We start from the raw sequence: 22595 nt of genomic DNA, 5'->3' as shown, positions 1-22595 counted from the left end.
ATATTTAAAAATAAATGTGAAAGAAAGGAACATATTAAAATTAGGACTACTACGCAGTACCATATGGCTGATTAAACAGGCATGAGGGAGTTTTTAAAAAGTAACTAAGTACAGTGAAAAACGGTTAATAAAAATGTAAACAGACTCTGGGATGGGTTTACAGCAATTATTAAGGAATGTGAAAATAGGTTTGTACTTACAAAGGTGGTAAGGAATGGTAAAGATCTACTATATAATAACAGAGAAGTAAGAGGACTAAGGAGGAGGTCCAGGATGGAAACAAATAGAGTTAGAAATGGCTGTGGAAGTAAGGAGAAATTGAACGAACTTAATAGGAAATTGAATCTAGCAAAGAAGTCAGCTAAGGATAACACGATGGCAAGCATAATTGGCGGTCATAAAAATTTTAGTGAAAAATGGAAGAGTATGTGTACGTACTTTAAGGCAGAAACAGGTTCCACAAAGGAGATTCCAGGAATCATTAATGAACAGGGGGAGTATGTATGCGAGGATCTTCAAAAGGCAGAAGTATTCAGTCAGCAGTATGTAAAGATTGTTCGTTACAAGGATAATGTCCAGATAGAGGAGGTGACTAATACTAAAGAAGTACCAAAATTACCTATGACAACAATGACATTTACAGTAAGATACAAAAGTTGAAAACTAGAAAAGCAACTGGAATTGATAAGGTTTTGGGGGATATACTAAAGACAATGGGTTGGGATATAGTACCATATCTGAAGTACAATAGAAGTCCGCTATAGCGAGTACGGCATATAACGAGAACTCCGTTACAGCGACGACTTCTTTCTCTCCCTTCAAAATTCCTATATAAACTGTGTATCATCCTTCGGTTACAGCGAGAACCGTATCACTGACACATCCCTTATTACGAGCGATTAAGTGAGCCCGATTTTTTCAGTTACCAATATTTATGCACTCCAGCGATGATACTGCATGCGACTGATTACTTTCGGCATCGTTTCCTCGCTATGTGCACTAGCGAGTTCTCTCGTCATCATTCGAAGGCGATGTTGGAGTTGATTAGTAATACCCTTAGACTGCTGTTCTCTAAAAAAAAAATCGAAATGAAAGAGGATAACACATTTTCGTAATAAATGAGTAAATAACGTGTCCAATAACAGTTGATAACTCATTAAAAATTAAGGCTGACTAAACCACCACTTAATTTTCAGGCTAAATACAGCAATTAAGTAAGAATGGGATACACCTTGAGATATGGCAGAGTTCTTAATTGATTTCAGAGGTTAGTTTGTATTTTGTCGCGTCTGGTTAAATTACGGAAAGGCTATTATGAAAATTTCTGGCGAAAAGGTTATCATTTCTCAACTGGCGCTTGCAGTGTGTTTTCATCATACGTATAGTATGGTTAAGTTAGGATACGTGACGCTGTTTGAATAAGAAAGCTGAAACGTTTGCAACAAAATGCGATCGATCATCTTCGGTACGGTATAGTTTTCTCACTTTGTGCATTTGCAAGCTCTCTCCTTGGCATTCAAAGGCGATGTTGGAGTTGATTAGTAATACCCTTCGACTGCTGTTCTGTACAGAAAAATCAAAATGAAAGAGGACAACACGTTTTCGTAATAATTGCATAAATAACGTGGTCGATATCAGTTAACTCGTTAGAAATAAAGACTGAAGTAAATGATATCTAAATATTAATGTTATATACAGAAATAAGTACTAAGAAAGTGATGCACCTCAAGATATGGCAGAGTACATCACAGATTTCAGAGGATATTTTACATCTTCTTGCGTCTAGTTAAATTTCGGAAATGCTATTTCATGTAATTTTTTTGCGAGAAGGTTATTTCTCTACATGCGTTTCAAATATGTTTTCATGATACATATACGGTTAGGTTAGGTGACGCTGTTGAAGAAGAAAGCTGAGGTGTTTGCGACAGAAGTCTCTGGAGTGATACCGTATTTCTCCGAATCCAAGACTTTTTTTCCTCAGAATCCCATGCGAAAACTCAAGGGTTGTTGCATTCGCGGCCTAAGAGAACGTTAATGGATACCACTGGCAACTACTTCGGTAACCACACTTCTTTCCACACGCGCACAGAACTCGTTGACAATAAACGACCGCCTCTTTACTACACATCGCTACCGGTTGTACAGTGTACAGTGCCTGTGTGTTTCCCAAATCTGCAGAATGGCATCAAAACATGCGACCGTTCGAATTCTTAGAAAAGCCATGGCTACTCAGTAGCACAGTTATAACACTTCTATTGTACTTGACACTTAGTAAAATTAAGTTTTATAGACAGCAGGAATATTTTCGTGATGGATAATGGTGATGGATGGTTCATGTTTGTGGGTTACTGTAGTCATGTCCTAGTTCGTGAACCATGGGCAACCCCAGTTGCTATGGAATGGGAGTGGGCATCTCGGACATATTCTGAGTCATGGCCCTCCTTGTGCTCAGGCGGCTAGGACTATACAATTCACCAGTGGTCCATAACCCGTTAAGAGGAGAGATCCTCACTTGGACTATGTGCAAGTAGGGTAGCATCCTGCTTCATGAATTTACCAAGCTCAGAACATTTTAAGCAAGCCTCGGAACTATGGGAGTAATGGAGTCCCACTCCCATTTGACAGGCGAGGGACTCCTTGGAAATAACTTGGCGAACGAAATGGAATTCGATGGGGAGCTATCAATATTAATGGGGCTTATGGAAGAAAGAAGGTAGAACTGGCTGAGTCAGCAAAGAGGATGCATCTGGATGTGCTAGGAGTAAGCGATATTCAGGTAAGGGGAGATAACGAGGAAGAGATAGGAGATTATAAAGTGTACTTGACGGGTGTTAGAAAGGGAAGGGCAGAGTCTGGGCTAGGGCTTTTTATCAGGAATAGCATTGCATGCAACATAGTTTCTGTTAGGCACATAAATGAGCGAATGATGTGGGTAGATTTGTCAGTTGGAGGAATTAGGACAAGAATTGTGTCCGTGTATTCACCATGTGAGGGTGCAGATGAGGATGAAGTTGACAAGTTTTATGAAGCATTGAGTGACATCGTGGTCAGGGTCAACAGCAAGGATAGAATAGTGCTAACGGGCGATTTCAATGCGAGAGTTGGGAATAGAACTGAAGGATACGGAAGGGTGATTGGTAAACGTGAGGAAGATATGGAAGCTAATGTGAATGGGAAGCGTCTGCTGGATTTCTGTGCTAGTATGGGTTTAGCTGTTATGAATACATTCTTCAAGCATAAGGCTATTCATGCTACACATGGGAGCCTAGGAGTACCAGATCCATAATAGACTATACCTTAACAGACTTTGAATTCAGGAAAACTGTTAGGAATGTACAAGTTTTTTGTGGATTTTTCGATGATACAGACCACTATCTGATCTGTAGTGAACTAAGTATCTCTAGGCCTAGGGTAGACAAAGTGAAATCTATCTGCAAACGAGTAAGGGTAGAAAATCTCCAGGATGAGGAAATTAGAAGTACATGGATATGATTAGTGAGAAGTTTCGAACAGTAGACAGTAAGCATGATATAGAAAGAGAATGAGTGGCATACAGGGATGCTGTAGTAGAAACAGCAAGGGAATGTCTAGGAACAACTGTGTGCAAGGATGGGAAAAGGCGAACATCTTGGTGAAATGATGAAGTGAGAGCAGCCTGTAAACGTAAAAAGAAGGCTTATCAGAAATGGCTCCAAACAAGGGCCGAGGCAGACAGGGATTTGTACGTAGATGAAAGAAACAGAGTGAAACAAACAGTTGCTGAATCCAAAAAGAAGCCATGGGAAGATTTCGGTAATAACCTGGAAAGGCTAGGTCAAGCAGCAGGGAAACCTTTCTGGACAGTAATAAAGAATCTTAGGAAGGGAGGGAAAAAGGAAATGAACAGTGTTTTGAGTAATTCAGGTGAACTCATAATAGATCCCAAGGAATCACTGGAGAGGTGGAGGGAATATTTTGAACATCTCAAGGTAAAAGGAAATCATCCTGGTGGTGTTGCAAACAGCCAAGCTCATGGGGAGGAGGAAAATGATGTTGGTGAAATTATGCTTGAGGAAGTGGAAAGGATGGTAAATAAACTCCATTGTCATAAGGCAGCAGGAATAGATGAAATTAGACCTGAAATGGTGAAGTACAGTGGGAAGGCAGGGATGAAACGGCTTCATAGAGTAGTAAAATTAGCATGGAGTGTTGGTAAGGTACCTTCAGATTGGACAAAAGCAGTAATTGCACCTATCTATAAGCAAGGGAACAGGAAGGATTGCAACAACTATCAAGGTATCTCATTGATTAGTGTACCAGGGAAAGTATTCACTGGCATCTTGGAAGGGAGGGTGCGATCAGTCGTTGAGAGGAAGTTGGATGAAAACCTGTGTGGTTTCAGACCACAGAGAGGCTGTCAGGATCAGATTTTCAGTATGCGCCAGGTAATTGAAAAATGCTACGAGAGGAATAGGCAGTTCTGTTTATGTTTCGTAGATCTAGAGAAAGCATATGACAGGGTACCGAGGGAAAAGATGTTCACTGTACTGGGGGACTATAGAATTAAAGGTAGATTATTAAAATCAATCAAAGACATTTATGTTGACAATTGGGCTTCAGTGAGAATTGATGATAGAATGAGTTCTTGGTTCAGGGTACTTACAGGGGTTAGACAAGGCTGTAATCTTTCACCTTTGCTGTTTGTAGTTTACATGGATCATCTGCTGAAAGGTATAAAATGGCAAGGAGGGATTTATTTAGGTGGAAATGTAGTAAGCAGTCTGGCCTATGCTGACGACTTGGTCTTAATGGCAGACTGTGCCGAAAGCCTGCAGTCTAATATCTTGGAACTTGAAAATAGGTGCGATGAGTATGGTATGAAAATTAGCCTCTCGAAGACTAAATTGATGTCAGTAGGTAAGAAATTCAACAGAACTGAATGTCAGATTGGTGATACAAAGCTAGAACAGGTTGATAATTTCAAGTATTTAGGTTGTGTGTTCTCCCAGGATGGTAATATAGTGAGATTGAATCAAGGTGTAGTAAAGCTAATGCAGTGAGCTCGGTTGTGATCAGCAATATTCTATAAGAAGGAAGTCAGCTCCCAAACAAAACTATCTTTACATCGGTCTGTTTTCAGACCAACTTTGCTTTACAGGAATGAAAGCTGGGTTGACTCAGAATATCTTATTCATAAGTTAGAAGTAACAGACATGAAAGTAGCAAGAATGATTGCTGGTACAAACAGGTGAGAACAATGGCAGGAGGGTACTTGGAATGAGGAGATAAAGACTAATTTAGGAATGAACTCTATGGATGGAGCTGTACACGCATAAACCGGCTTCGGTGGTGGGGTCATGTGAGGCGAATGGAGGAGGATAGGTTACCTAGGAGAATAATGGACTCTGCTATGGAGGGTAAGCGAAGTAGAGGGAGACCAAGACGACGATGGTTAGATTCTGTTTCTAACGATTTAAATATAAGAGATATAGAACTAAATGAGCCCACAACACTAGTTGCAAATCAAGGATTGTGGCAACGTTTAGTAAATTCACAGAGGCTTGCAGACTGAACGCTGAAAGGCATAATAGTCTATAATGATAATGTATGTATGTATAGTCGTATTGTAAAGATACGTGGAAACGGTATTGCCGGCAAATTTTCAACGGGTTCTAGTCGATATTATGATTTTAAGTTAATGGTTATTAAACACTCGGAAATGTAGAATAATTGTACAGCCGCAAGAAAATACGGCATAGGGCTAACTAAAGCAAATATTTGGCGTTAGCGTGAAGACAAAAGAGCTAAAAACTGCGTACTGTACAAAAAATGCATTCAGTGATCCGCAACAAGGACACTTTAAAAAGTCTAAGATTAAAAGTATGAAATATGTGCACGAAAAATGCAAGTGCGGAATGGCCATACCGTGGCAAATTAAACTTGTTCATTGACTTTCAACGTCCGCGATTAGGCCTATACATCGCTTCCCGCTAAATTTGGCCGAACCCGGCAAGCGAGGCATGCTTATAGCGGTAGCAGGTTATATCTGATGCTGAGTAAGAGTTTTGTAGACAGCAAGAATAATTTCCTGATGGATCGTCGTATTGTAGATGCGTAAATAACACGGCTGATGGCAGTTGTTAAGTCGTTAAAAATAAAGACTGAAGTAAACGATATCTTAATTTTAATGTTATATACGGAAATTAAGTAAGAATGTGATAAATCTCAAGATATGGCAGAGTACATCACTGATTTCAGAGGATATTTCATATCTTCTCGCATCTAGTTAAATTTAGGAAATGTTATTTACATGTAAATTTTTGCGAGGAGGTTATTTCTCTACATGCGTATTTTTTGAAGGAAAAAGTGGGGTTCATCTTGGATTTGGAGAATTGGTAATAGGTATTGCCGGCAAATTTTCAACTTGTTCTCTTCGGTATTATGATGCCAATGTTAAGTTAATGGTCCTTAAACCCGCAGAAATAAAGAATAATTGTGCAGCCGCAAAAAGAAATACAGCATGACAAAAATCAAATGTTCGGCGCCTAAAAATAGTATAAAAATGTGCAGGCCTACTGTACAACAAAGCATTCATATGATTTTACGAAGTTCTTTTTTGAGCCTGATTTAAATTTCTTAAAGGAAAAAGTGGGGTTCATCTTGGATTCGGAGAAATACAGTACTATATTTTTTTCAGAACGAAATTAAACATACACTTTCATGTAGTATCGGATTACGAAAAATAAACACGTAAGCCGTAGTGTGGATATCATCTACGGAAAGGCAAGTTTTGAACAAAGTGATTGCCGTTTCATACCGATTTTAATGAGCATGGGGGTTTTTCCGACTTTTATACAAAAATCGGACATAACAATCCGTTACAGCGAGTAAATTTTTCGCAGTTATGAATTCTTGCTATAACAGACTTCTACTGTACTTATTTGATTATTGCTTGCATGAAAGAGCTATACCAAATGAATGTAGAGTTGCTACAGTAGCCTCTTTGTACAAAGAAAAGGGTGATAGACATAAAGCTGAAAATTAAAGGCCAGTCAGTTTGACATGCACTGCATGTAAGCTTTGGGAAAGCATTCTTTCTGATTATATTAGACATGTTTGCGAAATTAATAAATGGGTGATAGAAGGCAGTTTGGGTTTAGGAAATGTTATTCCACTGAAGCTCAACTTGTAGGATTCCAGCAAGATATAGCATATATCCTGAATTCAGGAGGTCAATTGGAATGTATCGCGACTGACCTATCTAAGGCATTTCATAGGGTAGATCATGAGAAACTATGGACAAAAGTGAGTGCAACTGGACTTGACAAAAGAGTGACTGAATTGGTGGCTATGTTTCTAGAAAATAGAACTCAAGAGAATTAGAGTAGGCGAAGCTGTATCTGTCCCTGTAATAAATAAGAGGGGAATTCCTCAAGGCAGTATTACTGGACCTTATGTTTTCTTATATATATCAATGATATGTGTAAAAAAGTGGAATCAGAGATAAGGCTTTTTGCACATGATTTTACTCTGTACAGAGTAATAAATAAGTTACAAGATTGTGAGCAACTGCAAAATGACCTCAATGTTGTGAGATAGACAGTAAACAATGGTATGATTTTCACAAATAGGAAAAGTCCTCTCAGTTTTAATTACTGTGTTGATGGGGTGAAAGTTCCCTTTGGGGATCATTGTAAGTACCCAAGTGTTAATATAAGAAAAGATCCTCATTGGGGTTATCACATAAATATGATTTTAAATAAAGGGTAAAGATCTCTGCACATGGACTGCACTAAATGCAGAGCAGTAGTGATTGATTGAAAACAAACATTCACAAGATACTCACCAGTTTCAGCAGTCTTTACAGCAGTATCAATAAGACCTTCTCGTCCTCCCATAGCATGAAAAAAGAACTCTGATGGAGTAAGACCGGCCAGATAGGAGTTTTCTACAAAGCCTCTTGACTCTGGACCATAATCATCCTTGATGAAGTGAGGCAAAGTACGTTTACGGAAACCAAACGGAATTCTTTTTCCTTCTACGTTTTGCTGACCCACACAGGCAATAACCTGAGGAGAATAATTTCTATTAAGTTAAAAATACAGCAATAAAGCACTTTGAAATAACCCCATAAAAATTAACAAATTGGACTAGAAATAATAAACTCTTAAGAGTTATTTAAAGCTCACAAGAAGTAAATCCTGAAAGTAAAATCAAAACATTTATATTGGAATTTACAAATTCTGGTATGTTTGGTCTGAATGCAATTGAACACTATCCTGAATTAAAATTTGTTTTCTGTTTTATCATACAGAAAGTAACTGATATATATTTAAACACAGAAACTGGAGATACCGAGTGAGCAATAAATCGAAATCAGTCAATTACATGAAGAGTAAAAAGTCACCCACTCTTGAAGGGAGAAAACCAAGAAATAGAAGACTCAAAAAGCAATCAATCCAACATACTTGTTGCACTGCAAATTATAAATATGATAAACATTTAAGCCCTTAGGTCTTTTCAATCATGAAATTGCCAGCGTTTCACCTCAGCGTGCCTTTGGGAGTGGCGAACCCATTGTAATAATAGCCTATATATATGGTACTAGTGAATCAATCTGGGAAAAGGTTAGGGCATCACCTACTTAAAGCGACGTGCAGTCCCCAGCGTACTGGAGGAACTGTGAGAAATGGGCAACCGGTAACTTTAAGATAGGAATAATAAATCTTATGACCTTGGCAGGAAAGGCAGAGGAAGTAGCAGATTTCATAAAGAAGGAGAAGGTGGAAATGATGGGGCTGAGTGAAGTGAAATGGATAGGTAACAGAAGAAAGAAACTGAGGAAAGGATACACATTATACTGGAGTGGTGGCGAGGAGGCAATAAACGGAGTGGGACTAATCATTTCAAAGCAATTGGAGGAGTATGTTGAAGTGGTAGAATGTGTGAGTGACGGAATAATGAAGACTAGATTAAAGATGAAGAATGAAGTGATGGACTTCATACATGTGTATGCACCACAGACAGGAAACAGGGAAGAAGATATTGAAGGATTGTTGGAAAAAGCAGAAAGAGAAATATCAGGTGTGGAAGTGGTTATTATGGGAGATCTGAATGCAAAGGTCGGAAACGAGAGTTAAGGAATGGATTTATAGTGGGAATACATGGTTTCGAAAGGAAAACGGTAGGAAAATTGAGAACAAAATCAGTAACTGACTACTTTTTGGTGGAAAGGACAAATTGCAGGAAGTTGATGGATGTGACAGCTTTACCAGGAGAAGCATTTGATGAGGACCATGGAGTTATGGTGGCAAAATTACAGTTTGGAAAAATGGAAAAATTAAGAGAGATAAGTGAAAGCAAAATGTATGGAAATTGAATGACAAAAATGTATAGGAAGATTTTCAGGAGAGTGTGAAGCAACAAATCCCAGTTACTGAAGTGGGAAATGTAGAAGAGGAGTGGGCCAATTTTAAAAAAGCATTTGTTAGTGCAGCAGAGAGTGGTTGTGGCAGGACATCTACAAGAGTGAAAGAAAAGGAGACACCGTGGTGGAATGAGAAAATGAGGAAAGTAGTGAAAGAAAAGCAGACAGCCTGGCGAGAATGGAACCGAGATCAAAGAGAAGAAAGCAAAAGGAAGTATTTCAACAGCAAACTGAGATGTAAGAAGGTGGTAGGAGAAGAAAAGGAGAGGAGTTGGGAAGAATTAACACAAAAAATGGAAGTGGATATTAGTGGCAGGTAAGAGGATGCGTATGGACTTATCAGTAAGAGGACAGAGTTATCACAAAGCTAGTGAAAAAGAAAGATGGGGAATCGTTAACAAACCCAGAAGAGATAAAGAAAAGATGGAAGGAGTATTTTGATAATATGAACTACTGTACCAGGGAGACAGAAGCAATACAGTGTGAGGACTCAACAACAGAGGATGATATAACAATGCTGGAGGTGGAGTTAGCAGTACAAAAGATGAAGGTGGGAAAAGCAACAGGGATGGATGAAATCAGTGTGGAAATGATAAAGGTTGGCATGCAATGGTTGTACAGACTACTAAAGTATACGTGGAAACACAAATGTATACCAGAAGACTGGAAAAAAGGGATAATACCATTTAAGAAAGGGGACAAGAAGTTTGTGGTAACTATGGAGGAATCAAACTTATATTGCAGGTAGTTAAAATACTGGAAAGGATATGCGAAAGAACAAGAAGAAAGATTGAAGGAGCATTACAATAGTAACAATATGGCTTCAGGAGTGGATGATCTACAGATTTACACTTTACACACAAATGCTTCCAGTTTCTGCATCACTTCTACGAACATCTTCATTGCTTCCAGTAAGTAGACATTAATGTCTCTCTCTGAGGCAATGTTACATAACATACGCCAGACGACATGAGCTCGGTAATGGCGCTTCACCACGTGAATTATCCCCTGATCCTGTGGCTGCAGAACTGAGGTAGTATTTGGAGGCAAAAATAAAACTTTCACGTGCTCCAAATGGCAAGGTACACAATTGTGACAGGAGCTATTGTCTAAGATGAGAAGAATTATCCTCTTTTCGGGCTTCATACGACATTCTAAGCACAACAACCACTTTTCGAAGACCACTGATGTCATCCATGCCTTGTTCTTGTGCCTATATTCACAGGGCAGATGATATACTCCCTTGAAGCACCTTAGCTTCCCAAACTTTCCAATAATGGGAGGCTTCAGTTTATCCGTCCCTGTGGAGTATATGCATAAAAGCGCCGTAATCAGTTCTTTCGAGCTTTTGTCCCCAAAACACTTCTCTTGAATTCAAGGGTTTTGTTCAGCATTAATTTGTAGAATAATGCAGTCTCATCTGCATTATACAAATCCGCCAGTGAATATTCTTTCAAGGCAGCTGATAGTGTCTCCATCCACCATGAAGATGCAACTTCCTTTGGGACACTGTTTGCTTCACCATTTACAACCTTGTGGGAAATGCCTATCTTTCCTGGAACCTATGAAGCCAACCAGTACTTCCCATGAATTTCAGAAATCCAAGCGAACATGCAAAGGATCGTGCATGCTCGCATAACAGTGGGCCAGTGACAAGAATGTTTCTGACCCGCATTTTAACAAACCATGTATAAACAGCTTTGTCCACCTGCACATAGTTTCATATTTTTCTTTTAAAGAACACTGCTTTGCTTCTTTTGATCCATATTGGCGAAAATGTTAACTGGCACACTAATAAACACGTTGCTTCACAAACGAAAGACAAACAACGAATGCGCCATGACACGTGAATAAACAAAATGCAGTACTGAAGGTAGAGATGTAAAACCATAAAGTTCATTGGTTGATTGTAAATGTGGGGTTCCTACCCAGCCAATAGCGTTACTTCTTACGTACTGATTAACTTAGAAATCAATATCCAGCTCGACCAATCGCGTACACGTATGGAAAATGGCTACCTGAACCGTATCCTGTAAACGGGAATAGTGTAACCCAGCCTGCACATCCCAATATTTGAAGATACTGGTATTGTTTGAAATAGAAAATTGGCTTTAATTTGCTTTTTATGTATAAGAAATGAATCCTACATACAGTAGACCTTGATAATTCAAAATCAGTTATTTCACAATCTCGCCTAATTCGAAGAACAACTCGTTCCTGAAAACATAAATACGGTTTTTCAACTATTTAATTCAAAATATGGATAATTTGTAATTCAAAGAACAATTCACAATTAAGTATTTATTTATTTTCCACCTAGTCGATACAATGATTGCTTAAGGCAACTTTTAATGGTCAAAAGTGGTACATGTTTCGTATATTATCAACATCTTCAGCCACATAACACTGTTTAGATCAAAAATATATAATGACAAAGTAATGCTTTACATGAAGTGTCCTTAAAATTAACATAAGATTGACAAGATTACAACAAACAAATAACTCAAGAGAAAATATATAAATTATTTCTACAATAGAAAGCAGTCGTCAAGGAAACACTTGTACAATATTCCATAGAGAAATTGTCCTAATAAATATTCTTTTCTTAATAATTCATGAAAAACAATCAATTTCTAAATTAAATATTATACAATTTATAAGTAATTATCGAAATGAAGAAATCCTGATATCACAGTGCGGCTCTTATTATTAATGTAGATGAAAATATAACTAATTCCTAGTTGTCAAATTTTATTAAGCCTGCTTTCCTTTGGAACAGTAACTCCTGCCATTCTTTCACAGTTTTGCGCCGGGTGTAATATTGATGATGCGTTCTTCCTTGCTCTTGCACCTGAGGAGGTGGAGGAGCGGGGGATATAGGTGTGTCAAGAACTTCCTTGCTGTCACCTATAGCTTCAACTGAGGAGGAATAAGTTGTAGGGCTATCTGTAGGTGGAGAAATTCCAATTCTTTTTTCGTGATCCTTCTCAAGCATTTTCAAATATACTAGAATTTGATAATATAATGGATTCTTATATTCTACAGCCTCATTAAGGTTATCCTTTTTCTTTACAAGTTGGTCTAGATGAATGTACAGGTCTTCATAAGTGTTCATTAAGCTGCCCTTTTTTAACTTTTTTATGATGGTCAGGTCTTGTTCTATGTTGGTAAATTTATGACCTGTGGCAGTCATGTGTGATCTCATTGCTGAGAATCTTCTATGTTTTTCAGCATTCACATGTTCCAAATATCTAACTTTAAAATTGCGGCCAGATTGTCCTATGTATGTATTTTTACATTCAAAGCATGTGAGTTTATATATTCCGGAATCAAAAAATTTATCTTTTCCCGAGAGGCTTAATAAAATTTGACAACTAGGAATTAGTTATATTTTCATCTACATTAATAATAAGAGCCGCACTGTGATATCAGGATTTCTTCATTTCGATAATTACTTATAAATTGTATAATTTTTAATTTATAAATTGATCGTTTTTCATGAATTATTAAGAAAAGAATATTTATTAGGACAATTTCTCTATGGAATATTGTACAAGTGTTTCCTTGACGACTGCTTTCTATTGTAGAAATAATTTATATATTTTCTCTTGAGTTATTTGTTTGTTTTAATCTTGTCAATCTTATGTTAATTTTAAGGACACTTCATCTAAAGCATTACTTTGTCAATTTTATATATTTTTCATCTAAACAGTGTTATGTGGCTGAAGATGTTGATAATATACGAAACATGTACCACTTTTGACCATTAAAAGTTGCCTTAAGCAATCATTGTATCGACTAGGTGGAAAATAAATAAATACTTAATTGTGAATCTATTGAAGTGCGATACGGACCATGAAGCTGATTTTATGTAATCAAAGAACAATGTCAGTCCCTTTACCGAAATTCAGACTGTTAATTCAAAACTGCCTATACATTTTAAAAAATTAGTACTTTATAGAGTAATTTAAATTCAACATTTATCCGTGTCATGATAGAACGCATCTTCCGGAACGAACAGGGTAGCGTTCTGCACTTTCACTCACTTCTGTATGTCTACAGTGTGCTTCATATTTGCTAGGTTAGAGTGAAATCGTAATTATTATGTATTCAATGTTTTAAGGAACGACACAATATCACGTAACAGGCAGTGTGCCGAAAAGCAGAATCCGCCAACACTAGCGATGCCGACAGTTGGCGAAAAAATGTGGCTCATATAAACAATTCGTGCGCACCGAACGATATTGTCAATGCCAATAAAACTGCATTGTTTCTTTTAATGCCGAGCCTAAACGAACTTGTGAGGTTATGTTTGTCAGAGTTATCCGAGTGCATTATCTGAATGCTGTAAATGCACCTTGATGTATGTGAATCAAGGTTAATTATATGCAGTAACGGGTCTTAAAATATTTTGTGATGCAGCAAGGTTTGGCATTTCTAAATTACAAGTTGACGGTTAGTTCTTAGTCTGATTTTTGCGTCCCAACGACTTCGAGTTAACGCAGCTTTTCTGTAGTGATGTTCAGTACTGGTACACCAAAACTGAATAAAATAATCTTCATGTGCTGTTGGGTAGCCAACCCGCTTGTTAGAAATTTGATGCGTTTGCTTACTTTCCCCTGATTTGTAATTAGGTAGTTTAGCCTGTGTGTTGTATAGTGTGTGCCAGCTGATATTAGTATAGAGACATGTGTGAAATAGCCGGCGATTAAAACAGGATGAATTTCAATTATATCTTGAAGAAAAAAAAAGCTACATTTGTATTCCTTATACTGAAAATTCGAAATTCGTTACAATGGAATATTTTAACACATGTTAAATAAGGAAAAGGGATGGGGCCTAAAAATAATTTCGCTAATCTGAACATTTCGTTAAACTGGCGCTTTACTGTAGTTTGTTAGGTCCACCTTATCAATGATACTTTGACACTTTTAATGATTGAAAATTATTTATTTTGTCATACATGTTTCAGAAACAATTTACATTCCCTTCATCAGTTGTCAAATCAAGGAATAAAAAACAATATAACAATATCTTTTCTTTAACCAACAATTTAAAGAAGTACTGCATTCTATTTCACCATATCAATGAATATACAAACTAGTGGAATACAGTAGGAGTCCGTTATAGCGAGAATTCATAATGGCAAAAAATGTACTCAATATAACGGATTGTCTTTATATCCGATTTTTGTATAAAAGTCGGGAAACCCTTCATGCACTTTAAAATCGGTATGAAACGGCAATCAGTTTGTTCAAAACTTGCGTTTCCGCAGATGATATCCACACTACGGCTTACTTGTTTCTTATTTTTCGTAATCCGATACCACGTGGAATATGTTTCATTCTGAAAAAAAAAAATATAGTTCCGTATTTCTCCGAATCCAAGATGAACCCCACTTTTTCCTTCAAAAAATTTAAATCAGGCTCAAAAAGAAGTCTGTAAAATCATACAGGCCTACGCATTCTTGGACTACTTTTAGACGCCGAACATTGACTTTCGTCACCCCGTATTTCTTTGTTTTTGCGACTGCACAATTATTCTTTATTTCCGCGGGTTTAACGACCATTAACTTAACATTGGCATCGTAATACCGAAGAGAACTTGTTGAAAATTTTCCGGCAATACCTATTCCATGTGTCTCTACAATACAACGATCCATCAGGAAATTATTCTTGCTGTCTATAAAACTGTTACTTTTACGCAGCGTCAGATATAACCGGCTACAGCTACACGCACGTCCCGCTTGTCAGGTGCGGCCAAATTCAACGGCTAGTGATGTATACGCCTAATCGCGAACGTTGAAAGTCAACGAACGAGTTTATTGCGCCACGGTATGGCCAACCGCCCTTGCGTTTTTCGTGCACATACCTCACAATCTCATCGTCGAGTTCTTTAAAGCATCCTTGTTCCGGACCACTGAATGCATTTTTTGTACAGTACGCATTTTTTTTAGCTCTTTGTCTTCACGCTAACGCCAAATATTGGCTTTAGTTAGGCCTATGCCGTATTTTCTTGCGGCTGCACAATTATTCTACATTTCCGAGTGTTTAATAAACATTAACTTAAAATTGGCATCATAATATCGACTAGAACCCGTTGAAAATTTGCTGGCAATACCTTCTCCACGTATCTTTACAATACGACTATCCATCACGAAAATATTCCTGCTGTCTATAAACCTTAATTTTACTAAGCGTCAAGTACAATAGACGCGTTATGACTCTGCCACTGAGTACCAATGGCTTTCCTAAGAATTCGAAGGGTCGTATGTTTTGATGCCATTCTGCAGATTTGAGAAACACACAGGCACTGTACACTGTACAACCGGTAGCGATGTGTAGTAAAGAGACGGTCATTTATTGTCAATGAGTTCTGTGCGCGTGTGAAAAGAAGCAGCGTGGTTACGGCAGTAGTTGCCAGTGGTATCCATTAACTTACTGTTAGGCCGCGAATGCAACAAGCCATGAGTTTTCGCATGAGATTCTGAGGGAGAAAAAAAAGGAAAACAAAGAGTCTTGGACTCGGAGAAATACGGTATCACTCCAGAGATTTCTGTGGCAAACACCTCAGCTATCTTCTTCAAACAGCGTCACCTAACCTAACCGTATATGTAGCCTATCATGAAAACATATTTGAAACGCATGTAGAGAAATAACCTCCTCGCCAAAAATTTACAAGCAAATAGCCGTAACTAGACACGAGAAAATATGAAATATCCTCTGAAATCAGTGATTTACTCTGCCATATCTTGAGGTGTATGACATTCTTACGTAATTTCCGTATATAACACTAAAATTAAGATGTTTATTCAGTCTTTATTTTTACAAGTTAACAACTGCTATCGCCCACGTTATTTACGCATTTATTACGAAAACGTGTTATACTCTTTTATTACGAATTTTCCTGAGAACAGCAGTCGATGGGTATTACTAATCAACTCCAACATCGCCTTCGAATGTCAACGAGAGAGCTCGCAAATCCACAAAGTGAGAAAACTATACCGTACCGAAGATGATCGATCGCATTTTGTTGCAAACTTTTCAGTTTTCTTATTCAAACAGCATCAGGTATCCTAACTTAACCATACTATACGTATGATGAAAACACACTTCAAGCGCCGGTAGAGAAATTATACCTTTCTTGCTATAAATTTTCATAAAAGCCTTTCCGTAATTTAACCATACGCGACAAAATACAAACTAACCTATGAAATCGTTTAAGCACTCTGCCATATCTCGAGGTGTATCCCATTCTTACTTAATTGCAGTATTTAGCCTCAAAATTAAGCAGTCGTTTATTCAGCCTTAATTTTTCACGAGTTAACAACCGTTATCGGACACGCTATTCACGCCTTTATTACGAAAATATGTTCTCTTTCATTTCAAATTTTCTTTACAGAACAGCTGTCGACGGATATTACTAATCGACTCCAACATCGCCTTCGAATGTCGACGAAGAAATCGCTAGTGCATATAGCGAGGAAACGATGCCGAAGGTAATCGATTGCATGCAATATCATCGCCGGGGTGCATATATATCGGTAACGGAAAAAATCGCGCCGCTTAATCGCTTGTAATAACGGATGCGCCAGTGATAGCGTTGCAAGTATGAAGAATGAGATTTCCACCTAATCAATACTTTATTACAAAATATTTAAAGTTATCTACATTGAAACAGTACCGGTTTCGACCTGTAAAAAGGTCATCATCAGCTGTTGGTGAACCTGCTTAATAGCGATAGTACGCAAAACATTACTAAAACTAATTTAACAAGAATGCCTTATTCTAATATAATATTACTTAAGATATATACATACGGTACAATATGGGGCTTAGACTCATTGGAGTTCCATTCAAAAATCTGTGCCGTTGCCAACATTATGTCAAACAATATACATATATACATATGGTGCAATGAAGGGCTTTGGCTTGCTGGAGTCCCTTGAATGCCACCCACTCCAAAAATTGTATAACAGAGGTTGAAAATACAGTTCCTATAGAATAATGGATCACTGAGGTTTCAGTGTTAAGTTGAAACATCTTTGCGGCATGTCGGCACTGAGACCAACCGTTGTGAATACACAATCAAGGTGCTTTGTTGGGCCGCAATTTTGTGGGGAGCGTAATCGACTGAGGTTCTGTAGCTTGTTCATTCTTATTGTATGATGTTGCTGATAAATACTAATTTCCAGGTTCCTTGTTGAGGCATGTCATGCTATGGATGAAGTTTTGAAATTAAAGAAAGGTTGATAGAGTCCCCTATTCACACTTGCATTTGTGCTCAAGTAAATTCAAAATCTGAGAAAGAAAAAGGAAGTGGAATTAGAATAACTGATAGAGAGTGCCTGCTAAATGGTTTGTGTGCAAAGGAGTGTGTGTTACGTGTGGGCTGGATATGTCTTCAAGTGTAGCTGGGAGTGTGCTGCACCTTGTTGCGTGTGTGTCGTGTTGCTGTCGTAGTGTTCAGATTGAGAGGTGGTGGGGAGGGGGAAGCAGCTTCTGGAGGGGGTGGGGTGGAGTGGGTTGTGTCTTTTGGGTTTTGTGTGGGTTTGTGTCTGCTGATTCTTTTTAAATATGTGTCTTTTAGAATGGGAATGGCTGTGTTGAAGAGGATATTAGTTTTATCTGTGATTTCATTTAAGTTGAGGTTGGGATTAGCGTATTGGTCCATATTGATATAAAAATCTTCCATTATGTTGAGCAATGGGCCTGTGGGGTTCATATTTAGAATTTCCATATCGTTCTCGATATTAGTGAACTTATGCTTGTGTTCTTCGACATGTTGCCCTATGGTTGGTCTCAGTGCCGACATGCCGCAAAGACGTTTCAACTTAACACTGAAACCTCAGTGATCCTCTATTCTATAGGAACTGTATTTTCAACCTCTGTTATATCATTTTTGGAGTGTGTGGCATTCAAGGGACTCCAGCAAGCCAAAGCCCTTTATTGCACCATATGTATATATGTATATTGTTTGACATAATGTTGGCAACAGCACATTTTTGAATGGAACTCCAATGAGTCTAAGCCCCATATTGTACCATATGTATATATCTTAAGTAATATATATTAGAATAAGGCATTCTTGTTAAATTAGTTTTAGTAATGTTTTGCGTACTATCGCTATTAAGCAGGTTCACCAACAGCTGATGATGACCTTTTTACAGGTCGAAACTGGTACTGTTTCAATGTACATAACTTTAAACATTTTGTAATAAAGTATTGATTAGGTGGAAATCTCATTCTTCATACTTGCATTCTTAATTCATCAATACGGACAATGAAGCTGATAAGATTATAGTGATAGCGTTCTCGCTGTAACCGAAGGACGATACACAGTTTAATATAGGAATTTTGAAGGGACAGAAAAAAGTAGTCGCTATAACGGAGTTCTCCTTATATGTCGTACTCGCTATAGCGGACTTCTACTGTATTATGAAAATTATTACATACAATTGTAATAATTTGATGAATTGAATGAGAATACCTAAAAAAAATTTAAGATGAAGTTTTTCTTCCTTAAATTATCAAACGCTAGTTTATACAATGGGTTCCCTTCTGTACTTCTTTCATTTAAACTTGATTCAAAGTCATTTTTTTTTAGCAAGATAAATTTCTAAACTTTCTAAAACATTTATGAATTTTCCCTTGTTGGCCTAATTTGTTAACTATGTCAATAGAACTATCTGTAAATTTATGATTCTTTTCAACCATATGCTCACCCATAGCTGAATATCTTTTTATGGTTGACTGCCTTAACATGTTCTTTGTACCCTATACCCAAACTTCTTCCAGACTGTCTTATGTATCGTTGCCTACATGTTTGGCATGTCAATCTGTAATTCTAATTTCAGTACATAGCAATAAAATTAAGTTATTGTTTACTTCAGCCTTTATTTCTAACGAATTAACTACTATCGGCCACGTTATTTACACATTTATTTTGGAAACGTTGTTCTCTTTAATTTCAAATTGTGTTTACAGAACGCCCGTTGACGAGTATTACTGAAATGAAATGGCGTATGGCTTTTAGTGCCGGGAATGTCCGAGGACATGTTCAGCTCACCAGGAGCAGGTCTTTTGATTTGACTCCCGTAGGCGACCTGCGCGTCGTGATGAGGATGAAGACGACACATACACCCAGGCCCCGTGCCAGCGAAATTAACCAATGATTGTTAAAATTCCCGACCCTGCCGGGAATCGACTGGAATCGAACACGGGACCCCTCTGACCAATGGCCAGCACGCTAACCTTTTATCCATTGAACCGGATACAAGTATTACTGATCGGTTCTGACATCACTTTCGAGTTTGAATGTCGATGAGAGAATATGCACGTAACAAGAAAACTATGCTGAAGAAGATTGACTGCATTCTATATACAGTAAAACCTCGTTAATTCAAAGTCGTTGGGACTCAAAAATCAGACTTCGAATTACGTGATTTCGAATTAACCGCCAATTCGCAATTCAGAAATACCAACCCTTGCCGCGTTACAAAATGTTCTAAGGCCCATTATTGCATGCATTTAACCTTGATTCACAGTTTATACCTTTCAAATAACATGAAAAAAAAAAAAAGAACCATTTCCAACATGTATCCAAGAAGGTGCATTTACAGTGTTCAAATAATGCACTTGGATATCTCACTGACAAACATAACCTCACGCAAGGAAAGAAAGAAAGAAAAAAAAAAAAAGCACGATCTAAAGACGAGGAGAAATCTATGTTGGCTCCCATGTGCAAGTGCTTTATTCATTAGATTACTATACTGTATGCATTTTAGATGCCTTGTATTTACATAGAAAGTACCCGATGCCCTTAAAATCAAACTCTCCTACGACTGTATATTTGTACGACTTCCCGCCACGGCACTTCTCTCGTGCTTTAGGAATGTAAACAATTACCGCGTCGCAAAGTATTCTAAGACCCATTAATACACGCAATCACCTCGATTCACAGTTTAAACCATTCAAATGCCATGGAAAAACTATTTCCGAAATGTATCCAACAAGGTGCATTTACAATGTTTAAATAATGCACTTCGATAAATCACTGACAAACATAACCTCACGCAACGAAAGAAAAAAAAATCACACAATTCAAAGACGAGGATAAATTATGCTGGTTTCCCTACGCAAATGCATTACTTTTTGGATTTCTGTACTGTCTGCATTTCTGGATGCTTTGTACTGGCATGAAAAGTGCCCGACGCCCTTAAAACATTTGGCTTATCGAACTTTCCTATGACGAGAAGATAAAGTTTCTCGCTTCCATGTGCATTGTAATGCACTACAATTACCCCCATTCCCCACCCTTGTACTATTCCCCGGCTGGCACTTTCTCCTTTAAAACCATAAGACCGTTTGGGCTCGCATTAAAATAAAGCAATGCAGTTTCATCGGCAATGACAATATTGTTTAGTGCCTATGAATTTATAATATGAGCCATGTGCCCACGTTTTTTCGTCGACTGTCAGCATCGCCATTGTTCGCGGATTCTGTTTTTCCGCACACTGCCTGTTGCGTGATATTACGGCGAACCTTAAAAGGCTGAATACAAAAGAATTCAGATTTCATTCACCTTAACAATCATGAAGCGCACGGTAGACCCACCGAAATCAGTGTAAGTGCGGAAAGCTACCCCTCCACGTTCCGGAACGCGTTCTATTATGAAGTGGATAAATTCTGACCTGAAATTACTCTGTAACATACTTTGTTTCAAACTGTAAAGGCAGTTTCGAATTAAAAGTCTGAATTTCGATAATGGGGCCGACATTGTACTTCGAATTACAAATTATCCGTATTTCGAATTAAACAATTTAAATAACATGCAAAACTGTATCTCATGTTTTCGGGAACGAGAGCTTCTTCGAATTAGGTGGAATTTTGAATTAACCGATTTCGAATTATCGAGATTCTACTGTAATTCCTGAAGTGCATAAATTTCAATAATGGAAAAAAATAACGCATGCTTAATCGCTCTTAATAATGATTACATCAGTGATAATGTTCTTGCTGTAACCGAAGGACAATACACAGTTTAATATAGGAATTTTCAAGAGAGAAAAACATGTCGTTACAATGGAGTTCTCACTATAATCTGTACTCGCTTTAGCGGACTTCTACTGTATTTAAGGTCTTGTATTATTGTATGTTTTATTCATTTATTTGATTTGATGAAGTTTATATACAAATCTGGTTTAATAGTAATCACAGCTTCCTTATGTTATGTTCCTTTGTGATATAGCTCTCCTAACCTGGTCGCCAAGAAGCCCTGACTTGTACAGTCCAGACATCACTTAGTGGAGTTTTATTAAGAAAAGAGACAACAGCACTACTGAACATTGAACAAACTGCAGGTAGCTGTGAGAGAAACATTTGAATCCATCATATAGTACTTAAAAAATAAAGAGGATGCAATGCAACTTATTGCCCACCCTATACAATCATCATAACAGATGCAGTCTTAAGATTCCTTGAATAGTGTTTACCTGAGAGATATTGATGTTCGATCCTTTGGAGCCAGACACCACCATGGCCTTTAAATTGTTATATTCAGTCAAAGATTTCTTTGCAGAACCTCCTGTCTTGTCTCGAGCATCGTTTAGGATGCGATTGACCTGAAACACATCAGTATATTTATGACTATATTACGAAATCAGCAAAATTATTTCGCCTAATACAGTACATTACAGTGATATACGGAGCATAACAAGGTGCGGCCAAACTTTCAGGACACATTCCTCACAGGAAGGAGAAAATGTATGTAGACAGGTCCTGAAATACTTTATTTGCATGTTAGAACTCATTTGCTACAACTCTACGTAGTATATTAAACATGAAAACACACAGGAACAGAACGAACCAGCAAACACACAAACTCTTTCTTAAATGAAATGTTCAAAATGCCCTCTGAAAACTGATACATGCATCAACCAGCAGTTGCAATGAATCCCAGTGCAAGATGCAGTGTGTCTTCATGCCCGTAACAAGGCTAACGGAGGGCATTTTGAAGATTTCATGAAAAAAGAGTTTCATGTGCATACCTGCAAACTTTTAGAAATCAAAAATAGGAAGATTTTTTAATTCTTGTATTTCATCAAGTGTATTGTGCCACGGTCTTGGTAAAAAGAGGACAAGGTAAAAGGCATACATATCTACAGTTACAATGTGAATTAACCATTACA

General features: G+C 37.7%; 1 protein-coding gene across 1 annotated transcript in view; it reads right to left on the bottom strand.

Annotated features, from left to right (window-relative positions):
* Polr2A (RNA polymerase II subunit RpII215) overlaps positions 1-22595 on the bottom strand; it is a 364959-nt gene that overhangs the window by 159286 nt on the left and 183078 nt on the right. Inside the window, exons 14-15 of the mRNA XM_067137935.2 lie at positions 21900-22028; positions 7826-8048 (exon numbers count right to left, since the gene is read on the bottom strand). Of these exons, the coding sequence (XP_066994036.1) occupies positions 7826-8048; positions 21900-22028 (352 nt within the window). The remainder of the gene's footprint in view (positions 1-7825; positions 8049-21899; positions 22029-22595) is intronic.

The sequence above is a fragment of the Anabrus simplex genome, chromosome 1, assembly GCF_040414725.1.
Source record: "Anabrus simplex isolate iqAnaSimp1 chromosome 1, ASM4041472v1, whole genome shotgun sequence".
Classification (NCBI taxonomy): domain Eukaryota; kingdom Metazoa; phylum Arthropoda; class Insecta; order Orthoptera; family Tettigoniidae; genus Anabrus; species Anabrus simplex.
Note: the sequence above shows the minus strand (reverse complement) of the source record. Positions and strands in the feature narration are given on the sequence as shown.